The sequence below is a fragment of the Cebus imitator genome, unplaced genomic scaffold, assembly GCF_001604975.1.
Source record: "Cebus imitator isolate Cc_AM_T3 unplaced genomic scaffold, Cebus_imitator-1.0 Scaffold422, whole genome shotgun sequence".
Classification (NCBI taxonomy): domain Eukaryota; kingdom Metazoa; phylum Chordata; class Mammalia; order Primates; family Cebidae; genus Cebus; species Cebus imitator.
In genome coordinates this window covers 1,655,897-1,673,917 of record NW_016107737.1, presented here as the reverse complement: position 1 = coordinate 1,673,917, position 18,021 = coordinate 1,655,897, and the positions used below count along the sequence as shown (strand labels likewise).

Genomic DNA, 18,021 nt, shown 5'->3' with positions numbered 1-18,021 from the left:
CAGCAGTAAATGGCAGAGTCAGAATTCAAATTTGACAAATCTGGCTCCAAAGCCTTTTGTTTTGGTCACTATAAGAATAAAAATATATGTCATAAAAGAAATATGTGATGTAATATTATTCAACTCCACAATTATCAAGGAACTCCAATCAATTTCTTCCTTAGTATGCCATACTTTGGATATCAAAGTAAATCTAATTACAATTGTGACAAATATCATTCAATTGAATTTTTTAAAACCATCTTCCAAAATATACACTGTGAAATTCATGTCTTTTGGTTGGTCACATATTTTCCCTTCACTGGCCTTCTATATTTAGGTTTTTTGGGTTTTTTTGTTGTTGTTGTCGTTGTTTGAGATGGAGTCTTGCCCTGTCACCCAGGCTGGGGTGCAGTGGCATGATCTCGGCTCACTGAAACCTCCGCCTCCCGGCTCAAGCAATTCTTGTGCCTCAGCCTCCAGAGTAGCTGAGGTTACAGGCACATGCCACCATACCCAGCTATTTTTTGTAGAGACAGGTTTTTGCCATGTTGGCCAGACTGATCTCAAACTCCTGACCTCAAGCAATCTGCCTGCGTCAGTCTCTCAAAGTGCTGGAATTACAGGTGTAAGCCACCACGCCCAGCCTATGGTTAGGTTTTCTATGAAGTGAGGATATAAAATACATGAGTGATAAACCACAATATATAACTCAAAACAAAGATGCACAAGCTTCATACCATATGGTATTTAATAGCAGTCACCACTGATCCTCATTCTTCTCAAATATGCTGGCATGTTCAGGCAAGAGCATGACCACTTGGGGTGGGAGGCAGCAGTGAGTGTCTCAGCCACATCCCTCTACCCGTGTGGTTTTGGAGACAGGCTCTGGCTACAGCTCCCCTCCTGGTCGCTGGGCTCAGGCAGGGACTCGCCAGTTGCCTATACAAGTGTTTGGCTAGACGTCTGCAGAGAGCTAACAGTCTAAAAACAGCCTTTTTCCCTAGACCACACTCCTGTGAGTAGCTGGTGCACTTCAGCTTTATGGGACACCCTCAGCTGGATCTGTTTGTCAGGGGTCACTTACAGCCTCATCTACTGAAGCCAGAGTGGCCTGTGCTCATCTCTCAGGGAAGCTAAAGCCAGAGGGCAAACTGAAACTCTTTTCAGTTTTTCTTTTCCTGACATCCTTACCTAACAGTGGCAACCTTGCCCCTTCCTTACACAGCCACGTGTCAGCTTCCAACACTACTCTCCATTTAAGGATGCACATGCCGTTGGTAAAGCAAACAGATATGTAGAGAAATGCTCAGTACAAGCCAAGGTAACCAGTATCTGCAGGGTTCCTCAGTCTACTACTTACTTGAAATGTACAAGACCTTCCTAGAAGTAGACCCTGGACCACTGGTGCCACCTGTCAGCACACCACTGTGCTAGGCTCTCAAATAACAATTGCTCCTTTTTGGACATTCTCACCTGTGCCGAGGCAGTCTAAATTATTTAGAGGAAAATCCCCAGTTTGCCTTCTCCATCCTCTCCAAATCAGAACGCAGTGGGTATCCCTTCTCTACCTATGTCACAGAAAAGGACTCTGAGGAAGTCTCTGTGCAATAAGTACAGATTCATGTGTTTTCTTCCAACCAATCAGAGGCACATTCAACTTTACTGTCCCAACGGCTACTGAAAGCTAACTGCTATATACGGCATGACTCATAACACACCAGTTTTTTCTCGGGCTCATTCCATCCAGATAGCAAAAGTTACAACATCAAAGTTGGTTTCTGGACAGGTTTCCCAGAAATTTCACAAAAACATCCTGAGGAGGTTGGCCCTTTGCTCAATAGCAGCTGTCACTCATTTACTGTAAGCCCAGCATTTTTGACGTGAGTGGCACTGAGGCTTCCCACACTTGCGTGCTATTTAGTACGTGGTGACAGAGACTGGACTAGAAATCCTCAAGGATGTTGCTCTGGAAATGCAACTGTGAATCCTGGGATCACTGTGGTTTCCAGAAATTCTATGGTCTTTCTTGCATTTTATCCTCATTTTAAAAGGCATTCCTCAGTAGCTAGGGTTGGAGTTGCAATTCTACCACCTCCTCATGATCAGAGCCAGGTTTTCTTAAATAAAACTGAAGCCCCTGCCACCACCACTACCAGTACCTCACAATATTTTAAAAAACAAAATGATCATTAAACATCAGTATAAAGTCTATGCTCTGATTACCATCATTGAATAAGTATTTCATTAATCAGTCTTCTGAAAACTTCATATTCCACAAGAAGAAAACAGCTTTGTCAATGCTGGTAGCTACCCTAACTTTTTTGCTTTTTGCACCCTGGCCTCTAAGCCATTTTCTAAATAAAGTATCTGAAAAGATCTGAAGAAGTCAGGAAGCTTCACAAAATACATTTAAATGGTCACAAAAGGTCTTAGTAGTCAGGTAAACTTACAAATCCCATCCTTCTCTCTGGACTTCAAACCAGCTTTTAAGTTCTCCTCTTAACTTGGAGTGAGAAGATGGTCCTTGGTGTAGCAATTTCAACAGAAAGAGGAATATTATTCAGAGGATACGTTCCCTGCTGTGAACTAGCCAGTACCCAGGCCAAGCAGAGACCTAAGGAAAATCTGCCCACTCCATTCTGAGGAGAAAGGGCAGAAAGGTATAGACCAGAAGCCACTCAAACATTCAAAAATTCTACAGTGAGTCAAAGTGGGAAAGTTTTGCAACTATCAAAGATTCCAAAATTTAATAGTAATAACACTAGTGATTGCTATCAATTATTTAATGTTTAGATTTTCTCTTCTGGGGTGTCAGCCTTCTCCACTGCTTTGAGGTGGAAGCACCTCTACTTCTCCATATCGTACAGGTTGTGCCCTCAAATTTTCAACACCATCCCTTCAGGGATGACACCTGATCAATCTTGTCCAGATTTTTCAAACACCCTAGCCTTAGTAATTATATGACTTTGGTCTAACTAAACCTAGGACTTGTAGGGGAAGGAGGGATGAGCATAGACATTCCCACTGGTTTGATAAGAGGTCAAGATCTAAGTCTGGAGCTGCTAATGGTCCTCTTGCCACAATCTGAAGAAGCCAACAGATGGGAAGAGAAAAATGGTGAGCACCAAGATCCAGCCAAGCCTGAAATCCACCTCTGACTCTGGGCTGTGCAGTTACACAAACCACTAAATCCAGTGAGTTGGTGTCTATCACTTACCATACCATTAAGACCTTCCAATCACTCTAAGAGGCAGTGTCATTGTTTCAGGTGAGGAAACTCACACACAGAAAGATTAAGAAATTCGGCCAAGTTCTTGATCGTAATAAGTGGCCAAGATCTAACTGTATCTTTCTGATTGAGACAGTGGAGATTCACTAAAGAAACCAAGTAAATGTATAGCTAAAATAGTAGGGAGACAGGTAAAGCAAACACACTGAAAAGTTGGCCATGTGTTGCTGGAGATAATATTCTTTCAAATTCTCCTTATGTTTGAAAAACTAAGTTATTTTATGTGGTATCACCCAGTCTTCCAACTAGGCCTCAAAGTCACTGCCTCTCTGTCCTGGTCATCATCATCACCCTAGCCCAGGTTGTAAACCACACAAGTTCTCACCTGTGTCTGATTCTCCATTTGAAGTGATCTTTATTAAACGCAGACCTGATCAACTCTCTGCTCTGATTTAAACCTCAAAAAGATCCACAGTCTCCTCAGAAGGAAGTTCAGGTGCATTAAGGTATCTTCCAAGGCTACCCGTGGTCCCGGCCTTGCCCACCTTTCCATCTCCAATTCTCACTTCCCATCTGCTCAGCATCTTCCCTTAACACTCACCCTGTCTTTCTTCATTTACATCAGTCATATGGCAAGATGTTTCTAGAAAGGGTATTTCCTCTCACCTCTAGACCTCTGCACTTGGGATTCCCTGTCCTGAACACATCTCAATCTCCTCCAACTCACACCTTCACCTACAACCTTCTTCACCCACATATCCTTGAGGCCTTGGATGAAACTCCATTCCTTCCTCCAGAAAAATACCTGTGAACAACAAGGCTCTGCACCCTGCCCTGTGGCATCTCTTCTCACCCTGTACCAAGTGGACCTCAGTTAAACTGTCTTTACTGAAATACCGTAAGTTCCAAGAAAGCAGGGTCTGTTCCACTCAGCGAAAGGGAGACATTCAAGCTAGAATGTGTGGATGGATATGTTAATGAATGAAAGAACACACCAAGGCTGGGAGACAGAATTACATTAACCTTTCAATAAAAATATTTTTAGTAAATTATGGTTGGCTACAAAATTACAAGGATGTTCATAAAGCCAGAGAATGTAGAGAATGCAGTATCTCATTCAGAATCATTTACATTTCTCCATAACAGTAGATAGTCACGATGTCTGCCGCTGACCTTCAAATAATTCACCAAACATGTGTAGGCATATTCCAATACAGAAGAAAAAATGATGGCATGTTGTTAATAATTACTGAATTGTTGAATCTGGGTCAGTAAATTGGTAATATGAAAGATTATGGCACTGCCCTTTCAATTCTTCTGTATCTTTAAAACTTTTCATAATCAAATTTTTAATCCCCAGTGTTTTATGTACCAGGAATAAAGTTACTCATTAGGCTTGACTTATTAGTTCCTATCTCCCTCCATGCAACTCCCTAGCTGACCCTCACTTCAAGAAGATAAGATGATTTTATGAAAAAATTCAACCTCTATGTTTCTGACTTGTTTTGCATAAGCTAAAAAGCTCTGTAAATAGAAATACATAATGTCAGTTCCATTTATTTTTAAAACATACGTTTCTCTTTTCATATTTTAAACATCATCTACAAGGAACTGATTTAGGTAAAGCAGTACATCAATTTGGAGTCAGTGATGAACTGCATATGTTTCTACAAAATACCTCTCATGAATAACTGAGTACTGTAATATAAATATGTACTTTTTCTTTAATAAAAAATTCTTGACATATTACATAACATTTAATAACAGTCATATTAATCAGGCATTGCCAAAAGATATTTATAGTCAGATTCTCTTGTTTAACAGACCCTTTCCACCCCCCCACCCCCACAACTAACCCACAGCTTCTCTAGTAGACAGGAGTCTGACTTCAGCATGTATGGCTAAATGTGAATACATTGGATCATTAAAAAAAAAAAAAAAAAAAAAAAAAAAGCACAAGAATTGCTTAAATAGAACTAAAGGAATATTTTAAGTGCTTGGCAAAAGAATGACCTCCTTTAGGAAAGAACATGAAGTATACCAGGTAAGATGCCTTTAACTCCAAGTATCAGAACCCTCAACTCAAAACAGCTTCAACAATCACAAAAGCAATTCTCTGGCATTACCAACAATCAAGAAATTGGGCTGGTGGTTGGTTCCATCCATCTCTCAGATCCACCATCCTCAGAATGCAACTGTGCCTTCAGGCTGAGCCTCACTCACAAGATGGTATCCCAGGTTCAGAAATCACCTCCAAGTGCAAAGCCATAAAAAGGAACACTTTCTTCTCATACTTCTCCTTCAAAGCTAGGAAATCCTTCTCCAAACCCCACAGCAGGCTGCTCCGCTCCTCATCTCTTATTGACTAGGACAGACTCTGTCAATAGCTGGAAGAGACGCTGAATTGCTTGGTGGCCTAGGGGTAGGATGAACACTGGAAAGCCAAACACACTGATCAGTAGGCAACTGCAGTGTCAGCAGTTAGAGTAAATGGGGGAGGCATGTCACTAAATACCAGTAACTAAATATACAGCATTATACAAGAATGGCAATTCTATGCAATGAAGACAGAGATGGGGCCGGGCGTGGCGGTTCATGCATGTAATCCCAGCACTTTGGGAGTCCGAGGCAGGCAGATCACTTGAGGTCAGGAGTTTGAGACCAGCCTGATCAACATGGTGAAATCACATCTCTACCCATAATACAAAAATTAGACTGGCGTGGTGGCACACACCGGTAATCCCAGCTACTTCTTTATAAAATAAAATGAAAAAGTATAAACAGGGGAAAAGAAGAGCCCAGTCCTTTCCTTACTTTTTCTTTCTTTCTAAAGTGGGCTGCTCTATGACAAAGATAGTACGGGAGGCAGGTCCCACCTGGGCAGGCATGGCCTCCCCCACACTGCTGGACTGAGGCCAAGACTCAGGTCTGGACCTTGACATGTGTGAACTTCAGATATACTGAGCTTAGGGCCAGTGTAGGTAAAGACGTTCTCCAACACAAAAGGTCCAGGTCGCAGGGTCAATACTGGGCTTTCACACTGAAGCCCCCACTAATAAAACAGTCTTTCAAGGTCCCTTATCTATATATTTATCTCTCTGGTCCCACAAAGGAGTAGGGAAGTATTCTGGGATTCAGGAATAAACAGACCCCTGGCTAAAAAGAATCACGGCACCTCAGTATCACCCAAAATGGCTACTTAATTGGTTTCCAACACGTACACAGATTTATTAGCTTTAAATGGCTGAAAATAAGGTAAAAGACAAGGAAAATTAAGAAATAGATGCAAAAAGAGTAGTAATTCACACCACAGCACAGAACATTAGCTGTGCTGTCTACACTTTTTACGGTGTACATGAACAGCCACATCAATCCTAGGTGCCAAAAATAAAATGTGTTTCTAAACACAGCAGACACTATTTATAACCCAGGAGTGCCTGCCATCCTTCCTTTGGAAAGGGAAGACCACACTAATTCCTTTCATTATCAACTAAGCAAGCACATACTAAATGCCTGACAGTGCATTATATGCAAAGGGTATCTGTCAACCCAGTAACTTTTCTTTGCAAGGAATAAAAAATATAATAGGAATGTACAGTCTCACACAAGGATTTAAGGCAGGTATGCATTGGCAGGCCCTCCGAGGCTTCCTGTCTGCTTTCCTAATACTCCCAAATGTCCATTCCTGAACCATGGAATGTGTATGAAGGACCATCCTTAGCTTAGGCAGGCCTAGAGCCAAGGGTGTGATAAGCATAGTCTAAAGCACTTGGACAACATAGACCATGATAGGAATACTGAAATAAAGTGCTACCGTGCCAGGTACATCTTAAAATATTCCTGTGTGTTTCTGTATATATGTATACATGCATGTATATATCCTAACTTAAAGACATCTGATCTAAATGAAATAAGATCTCTAGCTGGGCACGGTGGCTCACACCCACAATCCCAGCATTTTAGGAGGCCAAGGCAGGCAGATCACGAGGTCAGGAGCTCGAGATCAGCCTGACCAACATGGTAAATCCCCGTCTCTACTAAAAATACAAAAATTAGCCAGGCATACTGGCACGTCCCTGTAATCCCAGCTACTCAGGAAGCTGAGGCAGAAGAATCGCTTGAACCCGGGAGGCAGACGTTGCAGTGAGCCAAGACCATGCCACTGCCCTCCACCCTGGGCAACAGAGCGAGACTCCATCTCAAAAAAAAAAAAAAAAAAAAAAGAAAAACTCTAGATCATATATATTTACATAACATATCAGGAACCTAAGCACTGAAGTCCTTCGGGAGTTCAATCACAGGAGAAGCCTCTGGGTGAAAGGGTCAAGAAAAGGCCATGTAGAAGCTGAGCAAAGAGAATTAAGAGAAATGAAGACAGTCTGTTATTCCACAGAAATGGAGATGGTTTCACAGTGTAGCTCCCTTATGTATTTTGAAATTTTATCCTAAATACATGAGTTACAGAGGAATTTGAAACGTGACCCAGGAAGAGCATTCAGAATACAAGTCAATTAAATGTCCACGGTCTGAAACTCACCTAACCAAATATATGAATGCTACATGTAACATACCACAAGCAAAACTAGGCCTAATTGCTAAGAAAAAAATATATATATATGGACACATATCACATTCAAACACACCTGAATAAAATACCAAAGTTTATACAAGTGTTTTTCTCCTTGACATCCCATCCCTGCTGCTGTTTTTGCCATGTGACATGTAAGCTTGGCCTTCCACCATGACTGTAAGCTTCCTGAGGCCTCCTTAGAAGCAGAGCAGATGCCAGCACCACCACGCTTCCTGTACAGCCTGCAGAACTGTAACCCAATTAAATCTCTCTTCTTGGTAGATTACTCAGTGTCAGGCATTTCTCTATAACAATGCAAGAACGGCCTAACATAGCATACATATTTCAGGATACAGAATTTCAACACAGCATCTATGCTTTAAGCTAGCATACTTTAAGGTCAACAAAGTATGGTCCATGACCTCTGGTATAAGTAAAGATTTACTGGCAGACATCCACATCAATTCATTTATTATTCCTAAGTATTGTCTTATGCAATACTCACTGGCTTATTATCTAAGGCTTCAATCACACTTCAATGGCAGAGGTGAGTCACTTGTGGCCAGCTGTGAAAACCCAATTTACTTACTATCTGGCCCTTTACAGAATTTAGATAATTACCTGTTTTTCAAAATAAACTCTTAAAATTTTTCGTTAAAAAATGTCAGAAAACTCAATTTTTGTTTTGAATACTTGTGAGTTTAGTAATAGGTTTACCATGAAAATGCAATAAACAAAATAATAATGAGATGATAATTAAAGAATACTCACAATCTTTCAAGGAGACTTAACCCAGAAAATGAGCCATTCTTCAGCTCAGATATCTTATTGTTACTCAGGATCCTAAAAAATACCAAAAAAAATAAAATAAATAAATAAGTTGCATAATTTATATTACCAATATCAAAGTAATTTAGTTTATTATGTTTAAACCTATGAGGAAATCTAAGACAGCATTTATAAGCTAGAATGTTTGAGTTGGCTGACAAAAAGCGAGTGTCTTCCCCTTTCTCTGAGAAACCATTTAAAGCAGTTTATTCATGCATCTTGTCACATCTAAATTATTTCCATCACACATAATCAAAACTTTAAAAGGATATGAGAAAAAAGTCAATATATAATAGCTATAAGTTCAACATAAGTGTAAAGAATACGAAACCATGTATGTTTACATACTTAATCAAATTATGCAAGTTGAAAACTCATTTTAAAACTGGAAATTTAACAGAAAAATGTATAACCTATGATCTTGTAAAATACAAAGAAATGGTTATCTACTAGATATTATTTTGATAATGCTGAATATTATTTGTAATTTAACATGACATACTCAATGAGTATCCATTAAGATTCAAATTGTTTCCTTGGTTCTGAGACACACACCCTCCTTCATTTAAATGTTTTCTGAAGCAACTCAGGAATGGAAAATCAAACATCATTATGTTCTCACTCACAAGTGGGAGCTAAGCTGTGAGATGCAGAGGCATAAAAATGACACAATGGACTTTAAGGAAAAGGTGGGAGACGGGTGAGGGATAAAAGACTACAAATTGGGTGCAGTGATGGGTGCATTAAATCTCAGCAATCACTACTAAAGAACTTATTCATTAACTAAACACCACCTGTTTCCCCAAAACCTATTGAAATAAATAATTTTAAAAAAAGAAGTTTTCTGAAGTCCAGATGTATCTTACAATCCAAGTATATTGCTGGATTATACTCTGTCCCCACCCTCCCCCAAAGCTGTTTGTTAGTTACTAAAGCAAGATTCACACCTCTAGTGCCAGCTACTTGGGGGTGTTGGCAGAAGAACTGCTTGAGCCCGAGAGGCGGAGGTTGCAGTGAGCCAAGATAGCACCAGTGCACTACAGCCTGGGCAACAGAGCGAGACTCCATCTCAAAAAAAAGCAAACACCAAAACTGGTATCATTGTTTGAAAAGAGTCATTGCATAGTCAAAAATAATAATTGGGAAGAAAACATATCAAAATGCTCACTACTTTAGTGATGAGGTTTCTATTAATTTATCTTTTATTCTTTCTGGGTTTTTTTGTTGTTGTTGTTGCTTTGAGACAGTTTCCCTCTTATCACCCAGGCTGGAGTACGGTGGCGCGATCTCGGCTCACTGCAACCTTTACCTCCCAGGTTCAAGCGATTCTCATGTCTCAGCCTCCAAGAAGTTGGGTACCCACCACCACACCCAGCTAATTTTTGTATTTTTACTAGAGATGGGGTTTCACCATGGTGGCCAGGCTGGTCTTGGAACTCCTGACCTCAGCTGATCCACCCACCTCGGCCTCCCAAAGTCCTGGAATTACAGGTGTGGGCCACAACACCAGGCCAATTTATCTTTTATTTTTTATAATCCTGCAATATCTTTTGAAATCTCTAGAATAAGACTTATTTTCTAAGTGTTTTTCCTCCTGGTAGTAAATATAAGAATCTTAATTGCTAAGTGCAGCTTGAGGTTGAGATTATTTTTGAGTATATCTTAGAAATAAAAATAAGTGAAGAATAATTTATGCTTTGAGATTAAAGAGTTACATTTACTTATTGAAATTTTTATTTCAGTAAGTGTTTATATAGTGACTGACATGAGGAACCTAACAGGCACTAAAAGTAGTGCAAAAAACAATGGTGTTGCATTCAGAGTCTAGGGTTTTAGCTGCAACCCCTCAAGGAATAAATGGTTCAGTTTGTGTGACAGTCACTTCACTTTTCTAGGTGGACTTCAACTTCATCTTTAAGACAAAAAAAAAAAAAAAAAAAAAAGTTAGTGATTACCGAGATCCCTTCCAGCTAGTTTTAATTTTCTATATTTAATTATTATGTTTTAATGAGTAAAGCTGTCAAACTTTATGGTGACTAAGAACTTATAATAAACCAAAGAACAGGGAAATGAAAACTACACAAACTACCAAGCTCAATGACATTAGCGTCCTATTTCTGAGTAAAGAATGAAACCCAAACATGAAGTAGCTTATAAAGAACGGCCAAGGTAGTGACTGAATTACACTCACTGCAATTCAGGAATGCTTCAGCCAAAGGACTGTCATTTGCCCAGTCATAAAAGCTTTAGTACGAGAAAAGATAGATTTTATTGAGGAAAGTAAAAAGGAAGACATTTCATCACACTTAAAAAGTTATAACTGTAACCTTAAAAACACAGTTTAAAACCTCAAGTTAATATAGTCAGTCTACACATTATTTGATGTGTTTAAGGATTTTGTGCGAGAAAACAGGATCGGTATGAATAAATCTACTCTGCAGACAGCTTTTATACTCAATTTTGAAATGGGGACTGTGGAATTAACAAATGCATAGTATCATGTATCATTATAAACTTAAAACCCATTCATAATCAATATTTTTGCTGACATCTTTGAAATTTCAAACTTTCTAGGAGGTAACTAAATGAAAAATATAAAACTTGACTGAAGTCATAAAGCTTACATACACCCATTTCTGTTCTATAGTAATGACGTTACCGCACATGATCTATAGACAATTCTTAGGAACGCTACTTGAAGCTCTCGCCTCCTGAATTTAAACATCAGAAGGAAGCCTTTGTTTGATGTCCATCGCTACCATTTAACACAGTACCAAGTTTTAGTTCGGTGTATCGTTCATGCTGGAATATGAGAAAAGGAGTGAGACTTACTATGGACATGTTTTTTTAAAAAATCAAAAGTTTATGAAGAAGAAAAAATGAAAATTAAATAGTATTAGAAGTTCTCAGTTGCTTGCTACTGCAAGTCCCAGAATGGAGTGAATCACTGAAAACTGTTAACACTCATACCTTGTATGGCAGACGGCACAAAATAATTATCCTTTTGAGGAATTGAAAATCGATTTCAAGAGTATTAAATATTCAGATCAAATATGTTAGAATTATATAATTTTTGGCATCAACCATTGTAGGGAAAAATCAGATAAACAATCTCATAGGGTTAGTTGCATAGCTGAAGTGGGTTGAAAGACATCTTCTCGGAACCTGTAAATGTGACCTGAATATGAGCTATGAATGTGACCTTGTTTACAAAAAGAGTGTTTGGCCCAGGCAAATTGGCTCACGCCTGTAATCCTAGCACTTTGGGAGGCCAAGGCAGGTGGATCATGCGGTCAGGAGATGGAGACCAGCCTTGCTAACAGGGTGAAACCCCATCTCTACTAAAAATACAAAAAAATTAGCCGGGTATGGTGGTGGGTGCCTGCAGTCTCAGCTACTCGAAAGGCTGAGGCAGGAGAATCGCTTGAACCAGGGAAGCAGAGTTTGCAGTGAGCAAAAATCCTGCCACCGCACTAAACCCCGGCCGACAGAGCGAGACTCCATCTGAAAAAAAAGAAAAAGTGTTTGTGGTTGTAATTTAAGGTTCTAAGAGGAGAGCATCCTGAGATAGGGTAGGCCCTAAATCCAATGCAAGCATCTTAAAATGGAAGAAGAGAAGGTAAAGTTCAAGGCTCTGTGAGGATGCAGGCAGAGATAAGCCTCAGAAAGAGACAAAAGGGTGAAGACAACCAGATTCACAACCCATAATAGCTAAAGATTTCCCAGAACTAAATTAAAGAGCAAATACATTTAAAAATGTAGTACATTTTTAAAATTACTATTTGATTTTTTTAAATCCATAAGCAATGTTAAAAGATAAACAACAAATATTTATAACTCCTATTAAAGGCAAAGGGCTAATTTTCCAAACATACAAAGAACTCTTTTAAAAAAAATTAAGAAAAAAAACTCTCCAATAGATGTGGTCAACACATACAAAAAAAAGCTCATCATCACTATCATTAGAGAAATGCAAATCAAAACCACAATGAGATACCATCTCACGCCAGTTAGAATGGCGATCATTACAAAGTCAGGAAACAACAGATGCTGGAGAGTATACAGAGAAATAGAAATGCTTTTACACTGTTGGTGCGAGTGTAAATTAGTTCAACCATTATGGAAGACAGTGTGGCATTTCCTCAAGGATCTAGAACCAGAAATACCGTTTGACCCAGCAATCCCATTATTGGGGATATACCCAAAGGATTATAAATCATTCTACTATAAAGACACGTGCACATGTATCTTTGTTGCAATACTGTTTGCAATAGCAAAGACTTGGACCCAAATGCCCATCAATGATAGCCTGGATAAAGAAAATGTGGTACATATACACCATGGAATACTATGCAGCCATAAAAAAGGTTGAGTTCATGTCCTTTGCAGAAACATGGATGAAGCTAGAAACCATCATTCTCAGCAAAGTAACACAGGAACAGAAAACCAAACACCACATGTTCTCACACGAGTGGGTGTTGAATAATGAGAACGCACAGACATATGGAGGGGAATATCACACACTGGGGCCTTTTGGGGGTGGGGTGTAGGGAGGGATGGCATTAGGAGAAATATCTAATGTAGATGATGTGTTGATCGGCGCAGCAAAGCACCATGGTACGAGGATACCTATGTAACAATCCTGCACTTTCTACACATATATCCTAGAACTTAAAGTATAATTTAAGAAAAAAAAAAGGCAAAATCCCTCAACAGATAGTTCAGAAAAAATAAACACCAATGGATCACAATCAAATGAAGGTATGACAATCTCAGTCCTGAGGGAAATACAAATTAAAACAAGATGCCACAAATAACTTTTCACAGTGGGGGTAAAATGTGATCACACATTTTATATTCCGAGGTATAAATTTTGCTATAAATCAGTATAATCGTATTTTGCTATAAATCAGTACAATCAGCTGGGCATGGCATCTTAACTCCTGTAGTTCCAGCTACTCAGGAGGCGAAGGTAGGAGGATCGCTTGAGCCCAGGAGTTCAAGATCAGCATGGGTGATATATAGCAAGACCCTGTCTCCAAAAAACAAAACAAAACAAATCAATCACTACGGAGGGTAAAAGTACACACACATATATACTATTTCATCCATTTATTCCTCTTCTGAAAATTTACTCTAAAGAGCAACTTGCACTTGCACAAAATATATTACATATTACATCTTATACAATTATATACTTATACAACAAAATTATTCATTGCACTACTCTCTGTAAAAGCTAATTGCTGGATACTTATGTTGTTGGTTCCAGTAGTAGAGGATTTTATGGAATTCTTTTGTCTATCTGCAAAATGAAATACCAGAAAGATGGAGGCTTGTACAACACAGGGAGAGGAAGCACTTTAGCTGTTCGCACAGAAAGATCAAGGCATACATTTACATATTTTAAATGTCCACTCCCTGAGGCCCTGGTACACCTGTAATCCCAGTGCTTTGGAAGGCCAAGGCAGGAGAATCACTTGAGCCCAGGAGTTTGAGTTTACAGTGAGCTATGATCTGGCCACTGCCCTCTAGCCTGGGTGACACAGCAAGACCCTGTCTCAAAACAACAAAAAAAGTTTCCAGTCCTTGACATTTCTGATTTGCCATTTTACAAATTGTACTAATATAAAATGATACTTTGTTAGATTTAGCATGTATAATACTATGTGTTATTGCTACAGCATTCTTTAACAAGTATAAGAAAAAGAGATAAGAAAGGAAAGTTGGCTAGATTTGGGACCAGGTGAGTCGCTAACTTCAATTGGCACACATTCTAAATTTTTTGGGCCACCTGTGATAAGCAAAAACCAGGAAAGATAACTTGTCAAAAAAGAATTTTTAGTGCTTTCCTTCATTTACCCCACTAAGGAAAACTGGTGACTGACTCCCAACATTCTTCAAAGTTCTAGTTCCGAAACCAACCAAACCCAACCAGCCACTGGTTTTATTTAAAGCCTAAGACCTCTAAGAACAGTGTTTAAATTTCTAAACGCATGAAAGAAAATCAGAACAATACTACCCCGTGACACATGAAAATTGTATGAAATTCAAATTTCAATGCCCTTAAAAATCAGCTGAGAACAACCATGCCCATTCGTTTACATATTGTCAATGGCTGCTTTTTTTCTCCTCATTCATTTGTAAGCTCTTGTGAAAGTTTTACAGAGCAAAATAGCCTGGTATAAAGGCTTTTTTCTAAATTTTCCCTTTCGGAAGACATCTCCTACAATAATTTTAATAGGGCCAGGAGTTACCGAATATTGAGGACGTGCTAGGACAGCAGAGTTGAGTAGTGGCAACAGAAATTCTGGCCTGTAAAACCTAAATATTTACTAACTGATCTTTTACAGAAAAAGATTGTCAATTCCTGTTTTACTCTGTCTCAGCTTATTCTGTTTTCAGATAAATGCAAATCAAATGCTATTTTCTAAAATAAATTATTTCTAGCAAAAATGAGAGTATCTACTGAATCTCAAAATTATCCATCCGATTATTCTTCATATTAAAATTATATTTAGTTCCACATAGCATCAGTGATTACATACATTTTGTCATAAGCACAGTTAGTTACTTTGTTCACCAATGTGTCCTCCTTTCAATGCACTGACTCATTCATTCATTTTTGCAGAAAATAATTCTGGGTGGTATGTTTTAGCTCTTGCATGTCAAGAAATGTTTTGCCTTCACTCTACTCACCTAGTTTTAACAATTCTCATTATTTGAAACCACTCTGTTCAGGCATTTGTGTATCTACCATTTCTCCCACAACAAGATAAACTCCATAAAGTAATCTTTTTCATTTGATCGTCATTGCATCCCCATAAAAAAAGAACATAATGGTGAATATCTGAGTGATCAGATTGTGATACACTCAATCGCTTTTCACCAGACCCCTATGATATAACCGAGTTTGGTTGCTCATGCCTGTAATCCTAGAAACTTGGGAGGCTGAGGCAGGAGGATTGCTTGAGCCCAGGAGTGACAGACCAGCCTCGGCAACTCAGTGAGACCCCAACTCTAAAAAAGTAAAGACAATAGCCAGGGATGGTGGTGTGAGCCTGTAGTCCTAGATCCTTGGAGGGATGAGTGAGGAGGATTGCTCAAGCCCAGGAGGTCGAGGCTACAGTGAGCTATGATTGTGCCACTGCACTCCAGCCTGAGCAACAGACCAAGACCCTGTCTCAAACAAAACAAAACAAAACCCATGATGTAGATATTATTGTTTTCTTCAAAACACTTAACAACAACAATTTGCAAGACAAAAGAAGTTAGCTAACTTGCTCAGCTTCACATGCAGACTAAATGGCAGAGTTAACATTCCAACAATGTCAGATATGAGTGACTGTTGCAACCACATGGCCCTACTCATCTGTCTTGCCAAGAGAGGCCTTGGGGCAGGAGGGCAGTTAGCTGAGGGCCCCCAGCCACAGATGTCTAGAGGACCTGCCTCCATTTCGATTTTCAAGCAGAGGCCATGCACTTTGCAGGCCGGGTCTAGACCACAACTCAGCACAGCAGTTGTCAGTGGGGCTCTGCATTTGTATCCAGTAGACTTCTGGTGGGCGAGCAATACCAGAGCTTTGCAAAGGGCTGGCCAAACCTTTCTCACAGCTGTAAGGCAGTCTCAGACCTTCCCTTCCCCTCTCCTTTCACAGGTGCTAGACCTGCAATTCCCACCTGAAGGCTTCTCATGCCTGCTTCTGTTTTCTCTCTCTTGGTTTTTCATAGTAATACCCCCTAGTAAACATCTTAGATGCCTAGCACCACACTGGAATATGCTTCCCAGGAAACCCAACAGACCAGGTCCCACAATGTCTGTGCAATGAATGAATAGAATAAAAAATAAAACTCGGTTTCAGTTTCTATGTTCAAAGATCCTTCCCTGAGGATATAATGACATAGCACCGATAATTTACTGGCATCCAGTGGGACAGATCAGAAATATAAATTTCAGTCCCAGCCTTATTCCTTCTTCTCTTTAAGACTTACGGGATTCTTTTTGAAAATCAAAAATTCTACCAGAGTATGTCTAATAGTCTTTCTTCTCTTCATACTGCAATAACAGTGTCCTAAGCTACTTTTTCTACATGTTAGACCTTCTAAACTTAAAATCGTCTTAAAACTGATAGCAAAAGAATCTTCCAGCTATGAGGAAAAGGAGGAAGTTAAGCATTTATCAGTAGTTGTCATTGTTGGCACACACACAAACTGTGGTTGAATTTTAAGTCTGGATCCTTAATTACGGTTTAATGTTTATCCATTAAGATTTCACTATGATGCAGCACTGAAATAAACAGTCGCGTAACAGAAGATTGCATATGCTATGACAGTCAGCGTAATTAAAGGCAGAGAAATATCAAATCTCTCAGAATTTGACATTTAGGAGAGGCTGGAGGGATTCATTCATGTGTCGTGGAGAACTATCATTCAAGTAGCTCACAAATCTGGTAAGCTGCCAGCTAACTTATCCGAAACACAGTTAAACTTCCAATGATGCATGATTACATTTTTTAAAGCTTGTTAAATTAACCAAGTTAAAAAAATGCAAAACCTAACACAGACATCCAAATTATCACAACCTAAAGATGCTAAAGTCGGGATCACTTTTATGAATTGTGCAATTAAGATGCAGTCAACATGCTCTAAAATGATTTTAAATATATTTGCCATGTATATATAAAATGAAAAAAGAATAATAAAGCAGTAAAATGCTAGTAATAGGAAAATCAGGTAAATCTGGGTAAAAAATATACAGAGGTTCTACCCATTATTCTTATTCTTTTAATATTCCTGTGCGTTTGAAATTATATTCAAATAAAAAGTGTAAGCAGGCCAGGTGCCGTGGCTCACAGCTATACTCCAAGCACGTTGGAGGCTGAGGCAGGCGGATCACTTGAGGTCAGGAGTTTGAAACCAGCCTGACCAACATGGTGAAACCCTGTCTCTACTAAAAATACAAAAATCAGCTGGGCGTAGTGGCGGACACCTCTAATCCCAGCTACTCGAGAGGCTGAGACAAGAGAATCGCTTGGGCCTGCGAGGTGGAGGTTGCACTGAGGTTACCACTTCACTCCAGCCTGGGCGATAGAATGAGACCCTGTTTCAAAAAAAAAAAAAAAAGTATAAGCAGCTTTGCATTAAAATGACACTATGCAGAACAAAAATGGTTAAGAGATTCAGAATGAGAAGGCTGGGGGTGATACAGGCGCTAAGGGAGCGGCATTTCATGAGGTGGGAAAAAATACATATATCCGTTTAGAGAAATCAGCTCCTAAGAATAATTATGTCTCTGGCTTCCTTGCTGAAAAGTTGTTTGGAAATAGGCATCTGACTGTTGATGCATCTTTGAATCAAAGAATTGTTTAGGCTGCCTTTTTTTTTCTCCATCGGCTCCTTAGTTGGATATTCC

At 39.3% G+C, this 18,021-nt stretch overlaps 1 protein-coding gene across 1 annotated transcript in view; it reads right to left on the bottom strand.

Annotated features, from left to right (window-relative positions):
- ADGRA3 (adhesion G protein-coupled receptor A3) overlaps positions 1-18,021 on the bottom strand; it is a 127,929-nt gene that overhangs the window by 78,579 nt on the left and 31,329 nt on the right. Inside the window, exon 2 of the mRNA XM_017509817.2 lies at positions 8,553-8,624. Within this exon, the coding sequence (XP_017365306.1) occupies positions 8,553-8,624 (72 nt within the window). The remainder of the gene's footprint in view (positions 1-8,552; positions 8,625-18,021) is intronic.